Source organism: Triturus cristatus, chromosome 3_2 (genome assembly GCF_964204655.1).
Source record: "Triturus cristatus chromosome 3_2, aTriCri1.1, whole genome shotgun sequence".
In the NCBI taxonomy this organism is placed as follows: Eukaryota; Metazoa; Chordata; class Amphibia; order Caudata; family Salamandridae; genus Triturus; species Triturus cristatus.
In genome coordinates, this window is record NC_140584.1 from 280,356,804 (window position 1) to 280,380,028 (window position 23,225).

The 23,225-nt window shown below is 47.6% G+C and overlaps 1 protein-coding gene across 5 annotated transcripts in view; it reads left to right on the forward strand.

The window, feature by feature from the left end:
* The window catches only part of LOC146857102 (lethal(3)malignant brain tumor-like protein 4), a 566,079-nt gene that overhangs the window by 307,577 nt on the left and 235,277 nt on the right, over window positions 1-23,225 (forward strand). For all 5 annotated transcript variants that reach the window (XM_085647600.1, XM_085647602.1, XM_085647599.1 and 2 more), the window contains one exon: window positions 18,934-19,085. In XM_085647600.1, the coding sequence (XP_085503726.1) occupies window positions 18,934-19,085 (152 nt within the window). The remainder of the gene's footprint in view (window positions 1-18,933; window positions 19,086-23,225) is intronic.

The following is a 23,225-nucleotide window of genomic DNA, read 5'->3' on the forward strand; positions in this document are numbered from 1 at the left end:
TTCCCCCCGCTCCCCCAAGACCATTCCACTCCGTTCGGGGGCAGTCTCCAAAATTTCCTTCATGTCTGGGAGACCATCACCTCAGACAAATGGGTGACCCAAATAATTTGGTCAGGCTACTGCCTGGAACTAACATCTACCCCCCCAAACATTCCACCCAGGCAACGCCCAATGTCACAAAAACATTCAACATTACTAAAGCAGGAGGTAATCTCCCTCCTACAAAAACAGGCAATAGAACACGTTCCTGTCAATCAACAAAATATGGGGGTCTACTCCCTATATTTTCTAATACCAAAAAGGGACGAGACTCTACGACCTATTCTAGATCTCCGGCCCCTAAACACATACATACACTCAGACCATTTTCACATGGTAATGCTTCAGCAGGTACTTCCGCTCCTCTCCCAGAACGACTTTCTCACCACACTGGACTTGAAAGACGCATACTTCCACATTCCAGTACACCATGCTCACAGAAAGTACCTCAGATTTGTAGTGGACGGACAACACTACAAATTCAAAGTGCTCCCGTTCAGAGACACAACAGCACCACGGGTATTCACCAAGTGCCTAGCGGTGATGGCGGCACACCTGAGAAGACAGCACATTCACGTCTTCCCATACTTGGATGATTGGCTGATAAAAGCCACTTCATACAATCAGTGTGTACACCACACCGCCACCACAATCGAACTACTTCACCAACTAGGCTTCACGGTGAACCACCAAAAGTCCCAGCTACAACCATCCCACATAAAACAATACCTCGGTGTCACCATAGACACCTCAAAAGCAATAGCCTACCCCAATCCGGCCAGGATTGCAAGCATTCAGGCTTTGCGACAAAAATTCATACCTCCACACTCCCTTCCAGCACGAGTGTTCATGCAACTAATAGGGATGATGGCCTCTTGCATTTTCATAGTGCCCCACGCAAGACTCCAGATGTGTCCTCTCCAAGAGTGCTTAGCACGCCAACGGAACCAGGCCCAAGGTCAACTGACAGATCTGGTGTTGGTAGACAGTCGCACCCATCGCTCTCTGCAGTGGTGGAACACCACAAACCTTTCCAAAGGTCGACCGTTCCTGGACCCGGTTCCCCAGATAATACTAACAACGGACGCATGGCTCTCCGGCTGGAGAGCTCACCTATTACACCTCACCGTGCAGGGCACATGGACGCCTAAACAAAAGTTACTCCATATCAACCATCTGGAGTTACTAGCAATCTTTTTAGCCCTGAAATTTTTTCAAACACAGATTTCAGGCAAGACAGTCCTCATTCGCACAGACAACATGACGGCCATGTATTATATACAAAAACAAGGCCGCACACACTCTCCACAGCTCTCTCAATTAGCACAGAGCATATGGAGATGGGCAATTTCCCACAAAATCTTTCTCCTAGCTCAACATGTCCCAGGAGTCCAAAACACCGTGGCAGATCTGCTCAGCACACAGACACAACAAATCCACGAGTGGGAACTTCACCCACAGGTTCTCCATCCGTTCTTTCAAATGTGGGGGCATCCGCAGATAGACCTCTTCGCCACCCACGAAAACACAAAATGCCCAAGCTTCGCCGCCAGATCCCCACACCCATTGTCCAAAGGAAATGTGATATGGATGAACTGGTCAGGCAAATTTGCGTACGCTTTTCCGCCTCTCCCACTCATTCCATTAGTGGTGCGCAAACTACAACAGCACTCCCTCACACTAATCCTAGTAGCTCCAACGTGGGCCAGACAACCGTGGTACACCACGCTGCTGGAACACTCTGTAGTACCACACCAAAAACTATACCTCTCACCATGCCTCCTAACCCAGAACCATGGAGAGATCAGACACCCGGACCCAGCTCAGCTCAACCTTGCGACCTGGCTCCTGAAATCCTAGAATTTGGGTACCTAAATCTTCCCCCTGACTGTATGAACGTCATCAGAGAAGCTAGACTCCCTACCACTAGAGCGTGCTAAGCTGCCAAGTGGAAAAGATTTGTTGTTTATTGCCCTAACAACACCATCAATCCTCTGGACGTGTCTATCCAACACATCATAGGCTACTTACTCCACCTACAAAGGTGTAATCTAGCCTATACGTCCATTCGCCTATACCTCGCAGCAATTGCAGCTTACTTACAAAACAGGCAACATCTATCACTCTTCAGAGTACCTGCCATTAAAGCCTTCATGGAAGGCATGAAAAGAATAATTCCCCCCAGAGTACCACCCTCACCTGTGTGGAACTTAAATATCGTTCTCACAAGGCTGATGGGGCCTCCCTTCGAACCCTTGCATAAATGCGAACTACAATTCCTAACATGGAAAACAGCTTTCCTTGTAGCCATCACTTCCCTTAGAAGGGTCAGTGAGATACAAGCACTTACCATACAAGAACCTTTTCTTCAAATGCACCATAACAAAGTTGTTCTCCGTACCAACCCAAAATTCCTACCTAAAGTCATTTCCCCTTTTCACCTAAACCAATCTGTAGAACTAACTACCTGTATTTTTCTCACAACCTCAGACCGTTGCAGAAAGGGCTCTGCACACGCTAGATGTCAAACGAGCCTTACTCTACCACATCGAGAGAACACAATCTTTCCGAAAGACCAAACAACTGTTTGTCTCTTTCTCTCCACCACACAAGGGCAACCCCATCTCAAAATCAGGGATAGCTAGGTGGATTGTAAAATGCATTCAGATTTGCTACCACAAAGCAAAACGAACGCTATCCGTTCCCCCTAAAGCCCATTCTACACGAAAGATAGGGGCTTCCATGGCATTTCTAGGGAACATCCCATTAGATGATATCTGCAAAGCAGCTACATGGTCAACACCGCACACTTTCACCAAACACTATTGTGTAGATGTGCAAACTAAGCAACAAGCTAGTGTGGGCAAGGCTGTACTTAAAACACTATTTCAAATCACTGCAACACATACCGGTGGTCGCCGCTAAGGTTGGAAACTGCTATATAGTCTATGCAAAAGTGTGTAATCTGCAGCTCATATGCCTCGAACGGAATATGCTACTTACCAGTATGCATCTGTTCTTGGCATCTAGAGCTGCAGATCTACACCCGCCTGTATCTGTTCCAGTTTATCTTATTTAGATACACACATGGGTTTCTTCACTGTTATTACTACGCTCCATCTTTCCCTGCTGGCAAAAAACAATCTGAGGATGGAGCCGAAGCCCATGTGCAATACGATCCAAAGGAGGAGTCACCGACCTCGTGACTTCCAAAGACTTTCCAAGAGGAAAAACAAACTGCAAACATCCGGGCCCAACACCAGATGGCGATCTATGCAAAAGTGTGTAGATCTGCAGCTCTACATGCCAAGAACAGATGCATACTGGTAAGTAGCATATTCCTTCTAAATCCAGAGAGGAAGCCACTAACAAAACTTGCAAGGAAAGTGGAAAAGATTATGTCACTGGTGTCAACAAAACAACTTACACCCGTTCCACACCTCTCCAGAACAGATTTGACCTTATCTCCTCCCTGTGGCCAAGTCAGGCCTGGTTCACTCATCAGTCAGAGTTCACCTTGCGCAATTACACAGTACAGACACTCTGCACAGGCTCTGTCTCTCTGTTCCACAATGCTCATAAAGCAATTCATGGAAGGACTCTTCAGAGCTTGCCCACCAGTGTGAGCTTCTCCTCCAGAATGGCATCTTAACGTAGTGCTTTCGCAATTAATGACGCAGCCTTTCCCGCCCATTCATCAGACGGAGTTAAAGTTTTTCGTGGAAATATGCTCTCTTGCTCGCTCTCACTTCTACCAGAAGGGTTAGTGAGATACAGACCTGCACACTCCAGAGCCTTTACTTCATTTCACAGATGAGTTTGTACTACTCAGAACAAACCAGAAGTTCATCCCAAAGGTTCCTTCTCAATTCCTACTCAATGAGCCTGTCATACTACTGACTTTTTCCCTTAACCCAGCCACACCGGGTTAGCGGGCTCTTCATACTTTGGACGTCAAACGGTGTCTCAAGTTTTAACTTCATAGAACTAAGCACATCCATAAGACTGACAAGTTACTTGTAGCTTATGGCCAAGGTTGTCAAGGCACTGCAGTGACAAAATCGAGCATTGCAAGATGGATTTCGGCCACTATTCGGTTTTGCCATTCCAAGGCGTAAAAGCCCTTAACGAGAATAGCTAAAGCTCATTCTACAAGAGCAGTGTGTGCTTCCACTGCTCTGCGACATAAAAGAGCACTCGTGCGTTCACACAGCACTACTGCCTGGAATCAACACAGGGAAGCTTCACAGCCATAGGCCAGGGGGTGTTACGCCATTTAGTCCTAGAAGGTGAACCTCTTTAAATAGAGGGGTTTATTTATGTTCTAGTCCATTGTTCAAGACTGAAGTATATTGCTTCTTGATTGTTTTATTTACGTTCTTTATCTAAAGGTTCTAGACGTAAATGCTTACATTCTCAATATATCTGTTTGGATAGATGTGTGTGTGTGTGTGTGTGCTATATACACACACATATATACACACACACACACACATCAGTAATCATCAGCATGGGCACATCATCCCTGTCATGATGGGGTTTAAGGCAATTCATATGGACTACCCTCTTGGGGTTCCTGCAAGTGCCAATTTCCACCAGATAGGTGACATCCCCTTTTCTGTTTAGGGTAAGGTATGGTCCACTCCATTTGTCCTGGAGGGGCCTAGGAGAGACAGGCTCCAAAACCCACACCTTCTGCCCTGCTTGGTACTCTACCAGTACAGCATTTCGGTCATACCAGAGCTTCTAGAGCTCTTGGCTGGCCTCAAGGTTTTTGGATGCTTTTTCCATGTATCCAGCCATCCTTGAACAAAAGCCAAGTACATAGTCCACTATGTCTTTCTTAGGCACTTTGAGAGGTCTCTCCCAGCCTTCCTTCACTAGGCACAACGGTCCCCTTACAGGATGACCAAACAGAAATTTAAAAGGGCAGAACCCTACTCCCTTCTGTGGTACTTCTCTATAGACGAAAAGCAGGTATGGCAGTAAGACATCCCACCTCCTGAGTTTTTCAGGGAGTCCACCAATTATTCCTTTCAAGGTTTTGTTGAATCTCTTAACTAAACCATTTGTTTGTGGGTGATACGGTGTGGTAAACTTCTATGCCGCTCCACATTCAGCCCACGTGGCTTTCTTGTAGCCAAACATGAAGTTTACCTCTGTCTGTCACCACCTCATTAGTAAAACCGATTCTAGTAAAAACACAAATGAGGGCTCTGGCAACTGTAGGAGCAATGACCGGCCTTCGGGAAATAGCTTCATGGTGCCTGGTGGTATGATCCACTACCACCAGAGTAAATCTGTTCCCTGATGCTGTTGGAGGGTTCATAGGGCCAACAACGTCAATTCCTACGGGAACCACTGAAGTGGAATTTAAGGGGGCCTTTGGGTGTCCACCTGCTTTGCCATTGGCTCGGCAGTTGGCATAGGAGTTGCGAAACTCCTTCACCTTCTGGGACATAGCTGGTCGTAGAAGTGGGTGACTAACGTACTTCAAGTTTTGGCCTGGCCAAGATGCCCATCTAAGGGGATGTCTTGAGCCAGATTGAGCAACAACTCTATACATCTGAGGTACTACCACTCTCCTAGTGACATCAGGTTTGGGGTGTCTGGTCTCAGTGTAAAGGAGTCCTTCCAATAGGTTCCAATGGGAGCCACTGACATCTTCCTTTTTCTGATTAGCAACTTACTGTCTCAGGCTTTCAAGAGTGCGACAGGTCCTCTGTCCCTGGCACAGCTCTTCCCCGGTGAGCCTCCCTGCACCTAGGAGCTCTGCCGGGTAAGGCCCAAGTTCCCAGGGTTCTCTTCCCTCTGGGGCTGACAGGTCTTTTCTCTAAGGAGAGTGTACCTGAGCTTGTGGCTGATTTAAAGCAGGTTTCCTAGTCTTCCTGCCTTTTCTCTTGGATGGTTGGGCTGTTATTCCAGGCTCACACCCATCTTTTCTCACCCTGGGCTTTGCATTGTTCTCTGGCTTTCGCACACACGCATTCAGATATACCCAGCATAGCTGCATAGGTCTTCCTTTCGACCTAACCCATCCTGAGTACTCCAGATCACTTCCTAATAGGCATGCTGCAGGAAGTGCAGAGGATACCACCACCTTCTTTTGGCAGTAACCCCTCCCAATTATATGGACTCCATTGCCATGGGATAGACCTTAGTTTGGTTGTCAGCATTGATTACTGTGAAGGTCTCACTAGTCAGATACTGTTCTGGGGATATCAGTTGTTCAGTCACCTTAGTGACACTTGCACATGTATCCCTCAGTGTTTCAATCATGATCCCATTGATATGTGGCTGTTGTCTGCATTTCTCCAGGTTACTGGGCTAGACAGCCCGGGCAGTTACATTCACCCCACCCAATTGAGACTAAAGTAGCTTCTGTGAGCACTCTGACATGGTCAGGGCTCACTTGGGATCCCATCTGGAGACTTTCCACTTCATTTACTGCAGGTGCACTATGGCAATTCTTTTTGTTGGAAAAGCTAGGGTCTCCAGTTTGGTGCTCATAGGCTTTGTAATCAAAGCACTGAGCATTCTTTGGATCCGAGTTCTTACCTTGGTACCCACCCTTAGTCTGTGTATTGACTAGGGCCCACCCTTCTGAACAGGTTTTTGGGGGCTTGAGAAGACTGTGTTTAGACTGGTCACAGTCTTTCCCTGGATGGGGGCTTAGCAACCCCTTTCTTTTGGTCACCCCCGCAATGAGTTGTCTTGGTTACCCTCGTCTTGACCTAGTGGTCTGCCTTCATTCCCAACTCTTGAGGAGAAAGTGGACCTAGGTCTACTAGGTACTGATGTAATTTCTCAGGAACACAATTACTCAATGTAAGAGGCTGGCTCTGTATAAACTATACCAAAATGAGGTATAGTGTGCAGAGTCCAGTGGAGCCCCAAAGGTAGGCAGAGGTAAAAGTAGATAGCACCGGACTCTCTATTTGTGGTAGAGTGGGCGAGCAGTAAGGCTTTATCAGAGGGTAGTGTTAAGCATTTGTTGTACACACTCAATCAGCAAATGATTTCCGACACTCAGACTGAACTCAGACCAATTTGCTTTGTATACAATATTATTTAGTTATATTTATTTTCTGGAACCAAGCAAACCTGGTATAGGTAAGTGTAAATGGTACTTTTCAAGGCAGGTTGAACCATATAATCAAGCTGAATGAAAATGGCGTTGTTACAAGTTTGTAAATGCTTTCAATACAGTGGAAATTACTGTTAGACTACTTTTGATTACTTTTCAGATTACTTTATGGATTACCTTTTCTACTCAGTGTGATATGCCTAGATATCACACTGGGACATTTCCTAGGGAAAAGGGAAGTAAAGCAGTTTTTACTTATTTGCAGCTTTTCAGGTTCTCATACAAAACGAACTCCACACAATTTTCAAGGAAAAACAGTCAATGTATTCCTTTGGAGAAAATGTGTTTATCTGTTAACAGGTAGGTACTTGGTTGTGGGAGTTGGTATTCTGGGGTAAGAACCAGGGTTATCCCAGGGTCAAGCATGCATATGCTCTGAAAGCTTCCTCAGCGGCACTAGGGCGGCCGGGTGCAGACTGCTGAGGCCCAATGTTATCCAACGGGGGTAGGGGGCCTCTGGATGGTGGCTGCTCACAAGCAAGCCACAAGGTTGTGGGAGCAAAGCTCCTGATGTTAAACTCAGGGCACAGGGGGATCCAGCTTAGCACACAAAGTGCATCTGCAGGGGCGGCTGGGTGCAGGGTGCTGTTTTGGCGTCGGGTGCCCTGTTGTTTTCAATGGGAGTTTCTGGTTTTGGATTTTGTCTGCAGGCTCGGTCCAGGAAGACTTCCGGGAGAAACCAACAGCTGGAAAGGTAAGTTGAAGGGATCGGGGACGTAGGTGCACCTCTGGTTCTCTTCTCCAGGGCGCAGGGCGGCTGGATGCAGGGGTGTCTTTTGAGGTCGTATTTCACGTTACCGGTCCTCTCCGTGCAGAGGCTGCAGGCGATGTTGGGAAGTCCTGGAGGGGTCAACCCATGGTGGACTCTAACTCTGGAGCACTGGGGGAACTCGCTGGGACCAGTGGGCCATTCGGGCCGTAGGCGACGGGTGCAGTGGTGGTTCCAGATGTCGGGTTTCTTTGTCCTCAGCAGGCTGGGAGCCTTTCTTGGCTGTCTCTTTGGAACAGAGCTGCTGTTCACAGGAGATCCGGTCTTTGTTGAAGGCAGTCAGTCCTCCCAGGGTTTTGGAGGTCACTGGCTGCAAGACAAGACGACCTTAGGCGCAGGATCTCTGGATACTGCAGACCGGCCGGTAGGGCTGGGGCTAAGTCAGTTGTTCTCTGCAGTTTCCTCTGCTGGGCATCTTCTTTCGTCCTTCTACTTCGTTGGTTGTGGGAGTCTGTCTTCGTGGTTCAGGGCTGCCCCCTAAATACTGTATGTAGGCGGCGTTTTAGGGGTCTCGAGGTCAGTTGCCAATGGGCTACTGACCTGAAGGTGACTACACCTTTGGTGTGCTCACCCCACGTGGGTGAGTGGGCACAATCCCTAATTCTAATTGGAGAGTGCTTGCCATCTGCAAGATGACAGGCACTAAAGAGTGGGCTTCGCCTCGACTGCCCCACCTGAGGGGTTGGGTTGGCAGAGGTGGGCACACCTTCTGGCCTGGCTAATTTGTCCCGCCTATCTTCCCGCCTAAAAGGAGGGGAGACAGGAAGGGCGCCTGCTCCTGATAGCAGGAGAGGCTGGGAAATGAGTTACAAAGGCGGAAATCCTTTTGAAGCTCCCCTGCCACAGGTGGCTCTTCCTGGCCTCGGGGAGATGTGAACACCTCCACCCATGAAAGGCTTTGTTTCTGGGCTTGGGGAGCGAAGGCTCCCACCCCAGGGGCCCAGAAACATGTCTTGTGGTGGCAGACTGGTGTGTACCAGTCTGGGAACCCATCAGAGGTTGTTCGTTTTTCAGGGGGCATCTCTAAGGTGCCCTCTGAGTGCATTTTTCATTAAATCCCACACTGGCATCAGTGTGGGTTTAATGTGCTGAGAAGTTTGATACCAAACGTCCCCGTTTTCTGTAAAGCCATTATGGTGCTGTGGAATTTGTAATGACAAACTCAAACTCCCAGCACCATATACTCTTAATGGCATTACTGCACTTACAATGTCTGAGCATTGGTCTAGACACTGTAGGGTTACAGGGCTTATGCACCTGTACCTTCACCACTGGTATAGTGCACCAAGCTAGAGGGGTGGCTGACCTTTGCCAGGACAGTGGGTTGTAGGCATTGCACACAAAGATATGTGCCATGTCGACTCTTCCCTTTGTTCTGCACCAAAACATGCAGCCTGTAATGGCAGTGTATGTGTAAAGGTACAGGGTCTCTAAGGGTGGCACAATAAGTGCTGCTGTCCTTAGAGGCCTTCCCTGGCCACAGCGCCCTTGGTACCCATGGTACCTTTTACAAGGGACTGTCATGTGGCCAGAAAAGTACCAATTGGGGGTACAAGTTACAGTTTCAGGAAAGGACACAGCTCCTGGGAACCTAATTGGCAGGGATCCAGGGCACATAGTGTCAAAGTGTATCAGTAGTCTGGCAAAAAGTGTGTGTGTGTGTGGGGGGGGGGGGTTACTGCACAGAAACCCAACTTCCTACACTTAATAGGTGCTCTTTCATAATAAGATTATAAAGCCCATCATAATCTTGCATATCGTTACCTTTCAACTAGCCGCCTAGTGTTTCCACTGAAAAGTCTACAAAATCTACCCAGATCTGACTCTGGGTTTCTCGAGCCTCACTAAACTTGATCCTGTATTCCAAAGTGGTGAGTCCAAAGCCCTCAATCAGGGTGTGCTTCATGAGGTCATAAGCCTCAGCATCTGGCCCATTCAGTGTCAGGAGCCTATCCCTACACTTTTCTGAGAACAGCTCCCAGAGAAGAGAGCCCCAATACTTTTTGTTGAGTTGCCTTATTTTGCAGGCCCTCTCAAAGGCTGTAAACCATTCGGTAATATCATCATCATCCTCTGTCTATTTAGGGACAATCCCTTTGGGGATCGTAGGGTCAATAAATTCTTCTTTCTCCCTATTTATTATTTTGCTGCCACCAGAGAGAAGTCCTAGGCCCATCTCGGCTCTTTTCTTTGCTATAGCTAAGAGTTTAGCCTCTAAGGCTATCCCCTTGGCTAGTTTTTGAAGAACAGCATCTTCACTCTCTAATTCTTCTGGGGCACTACCAGTAGTACTCCCACTGGTGTTGCTATTAGTAGGACCACATCTGAAATCATCTTCTACTCCATCCATGTGAGGGTTTTCATCCCCTTCTCCACGAGGGGGTTCCTCTCCTTTCAGTGTCTTAGCATTTTCTGCAAGTAATTTCTGCAGATGAGCTTTCGTAGGTCTATTTCCCATGGCAAGTTTCCATGCTTGGCAGAGCGACTTTTGGGTCAACATAAGGTTTTTGTTGGGCCTGTGTTGAGGTCTTGGGAAGGACCTGCCTCAGACATGGTATTAAAGTAGTTGAGACCTTTTTAGAAAACTAAAGACATTCTAAGTTCTTTCTAAAGGGCCTAACTTACTTAAATACCTTTTATCTTCTAAACATTTTTACCGTGGGACTTAACACAAGGCCCTAACAGCTAGATTTTAAACAATTTAGGAAAAATTGAAATTGGAAAAAAATGCTTGTAACTAATGACAATTTTGGATTCCTTAATTGAATCGCTTATTAACCAAGTGGTACAGCAGATGTCAAGTCTTGTATCCCACCGCTGCACCACCAATGTAGGAAGCTGGCTCTGTTTTTTTAAATATTATATATGTTGTGCAGAGTCCAGGTATTCCCTTATGAGTGGACAGGGGCTTTCTCTAGCAATCTGAAGGTGCTCTTTTAGGGGATAGTGTGGTAACGCAGCCTTAAGCTTATCAGAGAGGAGTGTTAGACATCTGCAAATACACATAATAGTAAATAAATGATGCACGACTCAAAAAGGAGATCCACACCAATTTCTGAAGAAAACACGTATCTTTATGTTCGAGGCATATGAGCTTCAGATTACACACTTGTGCATAGATCGCCATCTGGTGTTGGGCCCGGATGTTTGCAGTTGTTTTTGCTTTTGGAAAGTCTTTGGAAGTCACAAGGTCGGTGACTTCTCCTTTGGATCGTATTGCGCATGGGCTTCGGCTCCATCCTCAGATTGTTTTTTTACGCCATCGCGCTCGGATGTGATCTTCGCGCTCCGGTTCCGAACAGCTTCCAGTTCGACGATCGACGCGCAATCCTCCCCCCAATTCGCGGTATTGTTTCGATCGCGATCTCCCCACTCGGCGCAGTTCTCATCGGCAAACCTTCGATTCCAGTCGTCGACGACGGCCTTCAGGCATACCCAAGCTCCGGTCCTGGCTAATGGAAAGGACTCCCCTCAAGAAGTGCCCTCGATGTGGGTCCAAATTCCCCCACACCGATCTCCACGAAGTATGTAATCTCTGCCTCTCCCCTGAACACGAGGCTCGAAACTGTCCGGCGTGTAAGTCCTTCAGGTCCAAGAAAACCATTCGGGACCGAAGGGCCAGAAGAACCATGGCACACTCGTCGACGACGATTCCGGACAACACCTTCAGGGAAGGCGTCGACGCTCCAGAAGAACACCACACCGACGAGGGACTCGTCAGCGCCTCCGAAGCCGACGATTCAGATGTGGAGGACATCACTCCGGCACAGAGGGTTGTGAGTACTAATCTACCCCCCCCCCCCACACCCTCACCGGCACCGTAAAAGGCTTGCTGTCACGCCTTCGTCTCCGGGCCTAAGCAAGACCAAAGACACTGCTTCCCACACCGCACCTTCGGGACTGGTAAAGAAGCCGATTAAGCCTTCCAGCGGCTCGGGCTCGAGCCAGCCCACCGTTGGTGCCGATAAACACTCTTCGACACCGAAAAAGAAAATGGCCTCCGCTTCGACACCGAGCACCGCACCGAAACACTCGGTGTCGAAACCCAGTTCTAGCTCCTCGGTACCGACACCATCTTCGGCACCGACAAAAGCACACAAGGCCATCGGCACCGACACTTCGAAGCCGAAATCCATCTCGGCGCCTACCAAACAATCAGACCTTTCCAAGCATAGTTCCAAACAACGAAACAGCACGGATAAAGCCAAAAAACCAACGGCCCCGACGCCTTCGGCGCCGATGGACCAACCAACCTCACCAGAACTCTTTACACCGGATCCATTACAAAAAACACTAACCAAGGATCCTAAGACCGGATATTTGATGCTCTCCATCTAAAAGAGACAGCTGGAAAAACCTGCTCCGCCTCCACCTCCAAAGAGGAAGGACTCTGCTACCTCCCCTTTCAGAATACCTTCCCCCCTCCACCCCCCCTCCACCTTCTCCGCCCCCACCTCATCATTCCCCAACACCCTCTCCGGTTGATGATGATCAGGGGGATTCATATGATGACATAGGGGATGTGCCCCAAGATTTACCTACAGGGGACCCCACTCCCACAGGCTCCCCAGACCCATGGGACGATTATAATATCCCTGACATCCCTAACTTCCCACAGGATGATCTCTACCCTTCCAGACCTTCCCCACCAGAAGACTCACTGGGGTTCAACCATCTACTACAAAGTGCGGCACACTATCACGGGGTAGATCTCCTTACAGACCCCGTGGAGGAGGATTTCCTCCTTGATACGTTTGACACCACACATAGGACTACCTCCATATTGCTTATGCTCAAGGGAGTTATAAAACATGCGCCAGAGGTCTTTAAAGACCCAGTCAGAGCCAGGGTCATTAACCCGCGCATTGAAAAGAAATATAAATCCGCCCCCATAGATCCCTCCTACATCAGAGGGCCAGCACCACTAGATTCTCTGGTAGTGTCCACAGCACGTAAAAGGGCCTACTCCCAAGCGTCAGGCGAAGCACCACCACCTGACAAAGAGTCTAAACTCTTGGACGCATCAGGCAAGCGTACTGCATCCCAAGCTGCCAACATATCGCTAATACACAAGCGCTACTAGCCAGGTATGACAGGGCCCATTATGACGAATTAGAAGCCATAATGCAACATCTCCCTGATAAATACAAACCAAGGGCCAACGAGCTAATTCAGGAGGGCAAAACCATTACTAATACCTCATACGTTGTGCCCTAGATGCAGCAGACACAGCCTCCAGGGCCATCAATACTAGTGTCCTCCTCCGTCGCCATGCCTGGCTAAGGATCTCATGTTTTAAACCGGAGGTACAAGCCTCCATCCTCAACCATCCCTTTGACCAGGAACATCGGTTTGGCCCAAAAGTGGATGAGGCCTTAGAAAAGATGAAAAAGGACACAGGCACGGCAAAATCCATGGGAGCCTTACAATCACACCATCCCAGACGCTCCTTTCGCCGCTCCTCCTTTCAGAGCACATCCAGAGGCTACTCCTCCGACACCGCTTCCACCCCATATAAGGCCCTACCCAGTCCACCTTTACAAGGGGCTACCAAAGAGGTGGCTACAGGGGCAACAATAACAAAGGAAGAGGCAAGACAAACACCACCCGCTCTGCCACTGCACCTACCCAATGACTTCCCTCCACTCCCCCCAGACCATCCCACTCCGGTCGGGGGCAGACTCCAAAATTTCCTCCCTGTCTAGGCTACCATCACCTCAGACAAATGGGTAACACAAATAATTCGATCAGGCTACTGTCTAGAACTAATATCTACCCCCCCAAACACTTCACCCAGACAACGCCCAATGTCACAAGACCATCTAACACTACTAAAGCAGGATGTAATCTCCCCCCTACAGAAAAGGGCGATAGAACACGTTCCTACCAACCAACAAAATATGGGGGTCTATTCCCTATATTTTCTCATACCAAAAAGGGACGAGACTCTGCGGCCCATCCTAGACCTCCGGCCCCTCAACAGATACATACATTCAGACCATTTCCACATGGTTACGCTTCAGCAGGTGCTTCCACTGCTTTCCCAAAACGACTTCCTGACCACTTTAGACCTAAAAGACGCTTATTTCCACATTCCAGTGCACAACGCTCACAGAAAGTTCCTCAGATTTGTAGTGGACGGCCAACACTACCAATTCAAAGTCCTCCCGTTTGGAGTCACAACGGCACCACGAGTATTCACCAAGTGCCTAGCAGTAGTGGCAGCAAACCTCAGGAGACCACACATCCATGTCTTCCCATATCTAGACGACTGGCTAATAAAAGCCAGTTCATATAGCCAGTGTGTACAACACACGCATGCCACTATCCAGCTACTTCACCAACTGGGCTTCACAGTAAACCACGCAGAGTCCCATCTACAACCATCCCACATAAAACAATACCTCGGTACCACCATAGACACCTCAAAAGCGCTAGCCTACCCCAATCCTGCCAGGATTACAAGCATTCAGGCTCTACGCGCAAAATTCATGGCACAACACTCCCTTCCAGCTCGAGTGTTTTTGCAACTAATAGGGATGATGGCCTCTTGCATCTTCATAGTACCTCACGCAAGACTCCAGATGCGCCCTCTCCAAGAGTGCTTAGCGCGCCAATGGAACCAGGCCCAAGGTCAATTAACAGATCTGGTGTTGGTAGTGCAGTGGTGGACCACCACAAACCTTTCCAAAGGTCGACCGTTCCTGGACCCGGTTTCCCAGATAGTACTAACAACAGACGCATCGCTCTCCGGCTGGGGAGCTCATCTATTACATCTCACCATGCAGGGCACATGAACACCTCAACAGAAGTTACTCCATATCAACCATCTGGAGTTACTAGCAATCTTCTTAGCCCTAAAATCTTTTCAAATACAGATTTCAGGCAAGGCAGTCCTAATTCGCACAGACAACATGACAGCCATGTACTATATTAAAAAATAAGGCGGCACACACTCTCCACAGCTCTCTCAGCTAGCACAGAGCATATGGAGATGGGCCATACCCCACAAAATCTTTCTCCTTGCTCAGCATGTCCCAGGAGTCCAAAACACTATGGCAGATCTGCTCAGCAGACAAACACAACAAATTCACGAGTGGGAACTCCACCCACAAGTTCTACACCCGTATTTTCAAATGTGGGGGCATCCACTGATAGACCTCTTCGCCACCCACGAAAACACCAAATGCCCAAGCTTTGCCGCCAGATATCCACACCCATTGTCCAAAGGAAATGCGATATGGATGAACTGGTCAGGCAGATTTGCGTACGCTTTTCCGCCTCTCCCACTCATTCCACTAGTGGTGCGCAAACTACAGCAACACTCCCTCACACTAATCCTGGTAGCTCCAACTTGGGCCAGACAACCGTGGTACACCACACTGCCGGAACTATATGTAGTACCGCACCAAAAATTACGCCTCTCTCCACACTCTTAACCCAGAACCATGTAGAGATCAGACACCCAGACCCAGCGCAGCTCAACCTTGCGATCTGGCTCCTGAAATCCTAGAATTCGGTTATTTAAATCTTCCCCCTGACTGTATGAACGTCATCAAAGAAGCTAGGCGACCCACCACTAGGGCGTGGTACGCCGCCAAGTGGAAACGTTTTGTTGTCTATGGTCACAACACCATCAATCCCCTAGATGTCTCCATTCAACACATCATAGGCTACTTACTCCACCTACAAAAGTGCAATCTAGCCTATACGTCCATTCGCCTGCACCTCGCAGCCATAGCAGCTTACCTACAAAACAGGCAACATCTATCACTCTTTAGAGTACCTGCCATTAAAGCCTTCATGGAAGGCCTTAAAAGAATAATTCCCCCAAGAGTGCCACCCTCACCCTTGTGGAACCTAAATATCGTTCTCACCAGACCAATGGGGCCTCCCTTCGAACCGCTACACAAATGTGAACTCCAATTTTTAACGTAGAAAACCGCTTTTCTTGTAGCCATCACTTCCCTCAGAAGGGTCAGTGAGATACAAGCACTTACCATTCAAGAACCTTTTCTACAAATGCACCATAACAAAGTTGTTCTCCGTACCAACCCAAAATTCCTCCCTAACGTCATTTCTCCCTTCCACCTAAACCAATCTGTAGAACTACCAGTATTCTTCTCGCAACCACAGACCGTTGCAGAAAGAGCTCTCCACACACTAGATGTCAAACAAGCCTTACTCTACTACATCGAGAGAACACAACCTTTCCGTAAGACCAAACAACTGTTTGTCTCTTTCTCTCCACCACACAAGGGCAACCTCCTCTCCAAGTCGGGGATAGCTAGGTGGATTGTCAAATGCATTCAGATTTGCTACCACAAAGCAAAATGAACGCTATCCGTTCCCCCTAAAGCCCATTCTACACGTAAAATAGGGGCTTCAATGGCTTTTCTAGGAAACATCCCATTAGATGATATCTGCAAAGCAGCTACATGGTCAACACCGCACACTTTCACTAAACACTATTGTGTAGATGTGCAAACTAAGCAACAGGCTAGTGTGGGCCAGGCTGTACTCAAAACATTATTTCAAACCACTGCAACAGATACGGGTGGCCGCTGCTAAGGATGGGTACTGCTATATAATCTATGCACAAGTGTGTAATCTGCAGCTCATATGCCTCGAACGGAATATGCTACTTGCCAGTATGCATCTGTTCTTGGCATGTAGAGCTGCAGATCTACACACGCCCACCCGCCTCCCCGGCTACCTTTATCTGTTCCAGTTTATCTTATTTAGATACTACACACATGGGCCTCTTCACTGTTATTACTACGCTCCATCTTTCCCTGCTGGCGAAAAACAATCTGAGGATGCAGCCGAAGCCCATGCGCAATACGATCCAAAGGAGGAGTCACCGACCTTGTGACTTCCAAAGACTTTCCAAAAGGGAAAACAACTGCAAACATCCGGGCCCAACACCAGATGGCGATCTATGCACAAGTGTGTAGATCTGCAGCTCTACATGCCAAGAACAGATGCATACCAGTAAGTAGCATATTCCATATGTTAGGCACCAGAATCAATACAAGCACTTAAGCACCTTTTTTCAAGAGAAATACTTACACGTTTAAAAAGTCGACAGTGCATTTTTCAGAAGCTGCAATTTTATCCTATGGGAGGGAAAACAAGTAGGGCATTCAGGTAGAGTACAGCGACTTATGAGTCCAATCTCATGGACTTGAGGTGAATATGGGGCAAGCTCCAAGGCAGCACCAGCAGGTCACCTCCAACGGCACTAGGGCGGCTGGATGCAGTGGTGCAATACAGCATCGGGTGCCTAATGCTGTATTAGTCCATCAGTCTGCGGGGAAAAGACGCTGCAGGTTTGGACTGGGAGGCCAGTCAGTCCAGTTCAAGACTTGCGATGCTTGTGGGTGTGGGGACACTGGTGGTTCTCTTTTCCTTGGGTTGGGGCAGTCTGGTGCAGAGGGTCTTTGAGGTGTCTAGTTTCTTTGTCCGGGAGTACTCGTGGTTGAGTGGGGCCTGCAAACAGAGGCTGCAGGCGATGTTTGGGAGTTCACAAGGGACTCTGTCTCTTAAGGATTTGGGGACCATGCTGATATATCTGGCTCAGTTTGTTGCGGGTGGGGGATTGAGTGCATTATCGCATGGTGGCGTCCGGTTTTAGCAATTCCGGAGGCCTTGCGGTTCTTCTTTGGGTGCCTGCAGGATGAAGGAGATCAGCTCTGCTGTTCCACGGTAGTCCTTGAATCTTTACTGAAGGCAGGCGGTCCTCCCAGGCTTGGGAGGCACATCAGCTTGCAGAATAAGATGCCTTTGGCGCAATTCGACAGGGAACAGCAGACAAGTCGGCAGAGCTGGTGCCAAGACTGTTCAGTGCAACTGGACCCCTCAACACCAGGGGTGCCACATAAACTCTTTGGAACTATTAGCCATCAGACTAGTCTTGAAAGCATTTCTCACTCTTATTCAGGGGAAACTGGTAATAATAATTGCCGACAACATGACATACGTGTATAACATCTAGAAGTGTGGTGGCACCTACACCCCGCTAACTCAGGAGATTTGGCATTGCGCTACCCGCAACAGCATTCATTTGATGGAAGAGCATTTGCTGGGAGTGGAGAACGATTTTGCAGACATGTTCAGCAGTGGCATGTTTATTGTGCTCAGCATTGTCACTTACAGAGGTGGGATGAGGCCGCTGTTGAATTCAATGGCTCCTTCTGGTGCATGGGATAAATTGGGGAAGTCGTTTCCAGATGCAATCTGGCTCTTTGAAGGATTCTAAAGGAGAGGGATCTGATATTGGATAGAGTATCCACCAGAATGAGAGTTACTGATGGTAAGTATCTTTTTCGTTACATACTATCTTGTTCGTTATCTTGACTGAGGTTCCAGAGGGGACAGACTGAGAACGGTACCGTACAGTGGCCAGTCACAGTTCATTATTAGCTATGTTCTTGGAGAGTGCCTGCAACATGCTTGTTGGCTGTAATCTCTATTGCTGGAATTAAAGAAAAGGGGGAAGTGAGGTACAGTGTGAGGGGAAAACCCCGCAACTACAGCAGAGGCATTGACTATCCGCTGTGGTATAGTTAGAGGTGATTAGAGTGGCTAAGGTACATATCTTTTGATGATTTAAAAGATCAATCATGTGTAGATGATACATTCATCCATGGTATGCCTCTTTTGTTCTGGTCCGCATGCCCAAGTACGTTTGAACAAGAGCAGTGTACAGCCTCTGGCCTGGTAAAGGGCGGCCTTCCGACATTGTACAGCATTCTTTCACTCCTTTGTCCTTGGGGCTTGATTCTACTGGTGTCATGGTTACCTTGGTGTTTTGCTGTCTTCTATTAGATCATACTCCTGTCCTGCTGACTTAGTTACATTGTCCTTTATCCCTCTATCACTGTGTAGGCTAGTGCTGTTGACACAGTCATACTGCTACTTCACCATCAGACTCGTAATGATAACGTTCTTCCATTTTGATCTCGCTCTCTTACAGCCAGTCACACCCTCAGGTTTCCGAGTGGGTATGAAGCTGGAGGCAGTGGACAAGAAGAACCCAGCACTTATGTGTGTGGCTACTATCACGGACATGGTGGAGAACCGTCTGCTTATCCATTTCGACAACTGGGATGAGAGCTATGACTACTGGTGAGGGTGCACCCTACGGTTCTGAATATTGCTGATGGTGTACCCTGATGGTCTGACTTCTGGAAAAGGTACACCATGAGTGTACCCCATGAGGCTGATGTCTGGTCAGGGTGTGTCCTGTGGCTCTGACTACTGGTAAGAGTATTTTCTGCAAGTCTAATGACTGTAGAAGGTTAACCCAGGGGGGTCTGACAACTGGTGAGGGGACACACTGGGAGTTTGACTATTGGGAAGGATGCATCTTGTGGGTGTGTCTGCTGGCACGGTGCAGCTTGAGAGTCAGACACTGATGATGGGCACCATGTAGGGCTGAATGCTGGGAAGGGGCACCTTTTGGATCTGACTGCTGTGGAGAGTTTGCCCTGTTGGTCTGTGTATGGCAAGATTGTGTCATGAGACTCTAACGACTCATCAGGCGCACAATGCATGAATTGCAGGCAATGGTTCACCTTGTGTGTTTGACTACTGATGAGGGTGTGCTCTCTGAAACTGACTGCTAGTAGAGGAACACCCTGTGGATTTGACTGCTGATGAGCGCGCACCCGCCCCTGTTCACCACCCCCATCCAATTAACAAACCAATATCACGCCCACAGGCGAGACTTACTGGCTTTGCCAATGCTTGTATTTTCCAGCAGTTCAGCCTTATTTTTAGATCAGGCCTTTGTGAAAAGAAACTTTAAAGTCTCATTCCCGCCCCCTTGGTCCGCCTAGGTCCTCCGGTTTCATGACTCATTACCTTCTCTTCACAGTGAGGACGTTTAAACTGATGTTTCCCAAACAGACAGGCGCGTTTGTCTGCGTGTCCACAATGCAGGAAGGGACAAGCTCCGTCACAAACAGACAGGCGCGTTTGTCTGCATGTCCACAATGCAGGAAGGGACAAGCTCCGTTACAAACAGACAGGCGCGTTTGTCTGCATGTCCACAATGCAGGAAGGGACAAGCCCCGTCACAAACAGACAGGCGTGTTTGTCTGCATGTCCACAATGCAGGAAGGGACAAGCTCCGTCACAAACAGACAGGCGCGTTTGTCTGCATGTCCACAATGCAGGAAGGGACAAGCTCCGTCACAAACAGACAGGCGCGTTTGTCTGCATGTCCACAATGCAGGAAGGGACAAGCTCCGTTACAAACAGACAGGCGCGTTTGTCTGCATGTCCACAATGCAGGAAGGGACAAGCCCCGTCACAAACAGACAGGCGTGTTTGTCTGCATGTCCACAATGCAGGAAGGGACAAGCTCCGTCACAAACAGACAGGCGCGTTTGTCTGCATGTCCACAATGCAGGAAGGGACAAGCTCCGTTACAAACAGACAGTCGCGTTTGTCTGCATGTCCACAATGCAGGAAGGGACAAGCCCCGTCACAAACAGACAGGCGTGTTTGTCTGCATGTCCACAATGCAGGAAGGGACAAGCTCCGTCACAAACAGACAGGCGTGTTTGTCTGCATGTCCACAATGCAGGAAGGGACAAGCTCCGTCACAAACAGACAGGCGCGTTTGTCTGCATGTCCACAATGCAGGAGGGGACAAGCTCCGTTACAAACAGACAGGCGCATTTGTCTGCATGTCCACAATGCAGGAAGGGACAAGCCCCGTCACAAACAGACAGGCGCGTTCGTCTGCATGTCCACAATCAGTGGCGGCTGGTGAGATTTTAAAGTGGTGGGGCTGAAAATTTTTGGTGTCGAATGGCGCGCGAGCGAGCGCAGCGAGCGAGCCCGAACCACCTACGGAGGGTTCGGGGGGGTTCCCCCCCCGAGAAAATTTTGAAAAATTAGCAGCCAAATGGTGGATTTTCAAGACTTTCGGAAGCCATTGTGCTTAACAGAAACAGGCCACTGCCTCCCCTAAAACTATCATCAGTTCCAAGGCCTCATGAATAAACCATTCTAAATTGCAATAAACCACAATTAATTTTAACAATGTTGCATAAATAGGTTGGATCTGCCTACTGACCAAGTGGCTACTTGAGATAAAATTGCATTCAAGGTAGCCCATCAGAGTAAAATGCCTTCTTTTTCCATATAGAATTGAATCTCATATTGGTTAGTGTTCATTTTTTGGAACTCAATAGCATGCATAAAGGCACCATGTATAAACAAAAAACACATAAGCATACAGAGATAAAATATATACATGCATGCAACACATAAAATGTTTCCCCTACCTGTGCTTGTCTGTTTCCTTTATGAATCATTTGTTCAAAGCCAAGTACACAGGAGGTGAATGAAATCTTCATATGATATAATTGGCTACAGATAGAAATATTCATTTGAAGAAAAAAATAATCTTATAGACTGTAAACCAGAAACGGACTCTGCACTTAACTGTAAGTATAGATTGCTTTCACATGGGGGGCTTCATATCACCTTCTGACGGTTCTAAGCACTAGTAATCCTTTAAAAGGGGTTTCACGCTTAAATAGTATACCATTAAATAGGGTAAAAGTAATTAACAATGGTTTCACTTCCCACATAGGATCAGAACACAGACAACATCCTTCCAACCACACCACAAGTGCTTCTGTGCCCCCACACAGGGGTAGTAATCGCTATATAAAGGCTGCAATACAATACAATACAAAAACAATTGTTAATTACAATTGCTCAATTTAAAGCTATACAATTTAACCTTGAAAACCCAGTCAAAGGGTTTCTATTCAAACTGATTCTGGTTGTCACCTTTCGCCTCGATTTCTTTTTTTCAAGCCTCTTGAATTTCTTGCAATTTCCCATTATCAAATGTCACCAAAATGCTTCACTCCTTACCAAAAAAAAAGGAACAAAAAAACCTCAAGCGCCATTAAAGCTAGACACACGGATTGCGTAATGGTAACACAATGATGACGCAGCTGAAATCAAACCCGATCCTATAACTGATACTGGCAAACATTCTCTAATAAACGCTGGGAACGAAACCACGAGCCATAACTTATGATGCTATTGAACATAGTGGTGACTTCATTTGGGGTGCTTAAAGTGGTTCAAATTGCAAACAAGCATTGGCAAAGCTAATGGTCTGGCACGCATTTTGAGACAACTAAAAAAAATGTAAAGGCCTTTGTTGTAACTTGTGTTTATCAGCTGCTCAGCCAGAATGAGTGTTGCGTGGAATGTTGGATGGATGGAATGTTAGATGTCTGTGAGTGTCAGTTGGGTATGGGCTGAGCAGCATGACAGTTGCTCCTGGTTGGGTTTCCCTTGATTTCTTAATAACTTAAATAAAGAACCTAATCAATCTACGATAGAAGTCCAGAGCATTCATTGTCGATTACAACAGCCTTCTGCAGGGACAAAAAAAATGGCTGTTTTCTGTAGACAAGGGAACTATCAGACACATAATTTAATGTATCATGATCACTGTAGGTTTGAAATATAAAATATTTACCCATGCACAGCGATGCAAGCACTCCGCAACAGGTTGAATTATGCACCCAGATATCAAAGAGTAATACTCCTCTGGGCGGATATATATTTAGGATTTTTTAACAATAGGTATAAGACGCATGTGCTGTCAAGCCAGGCATAAAAATATTGTTCATCATCAGTTACATGGCATTTCAGTTGGCGTGTGTTCAGAAAAATGCTTAGCCTGTATGTAATGTTCATTACTAATTCATTCTCCAAGTCTGTAATTGTGACTTAGCTGGCCCGAGTTTCGCTTTTATTAAACATATCGTTTGGCACCTTTAATCAATGTTATCGAGAGCGGTTTTTCCACCCAATACAATATTGTCAAAACATTGGCACGTTCAATTGGCGCTTAAAAACCTGCATATTAACTCACGGCGTAGTACTAGCCACTGTGGGCGATTCTTCACGCCAGCCCACGTTTTTTATTTGAAAGAAAATAAAAGCCGACCAGCTGTGTTGACCCGCTGGCTCGCTTTGTTTTGCTTGACATGTTTCTGTGTAAGCTACGGTACATTACGCTCAACCGCGCACATAAAACTATAATTATGGACCAGGGAGCAGTGAGGGGAGGGATGGGTCCGGGCAGCCGATAGGGAGTAATGCTGCGAAAACATTCGAGTATTTGTAAGGCTAAATACCTGTGGGATTGAGTGAGCTACGGTTCAGATGACTGCCCAGGCGAGGTACTCCCAGCCTTCGCTCCAGGGCTCGGGCCCTGCGAAT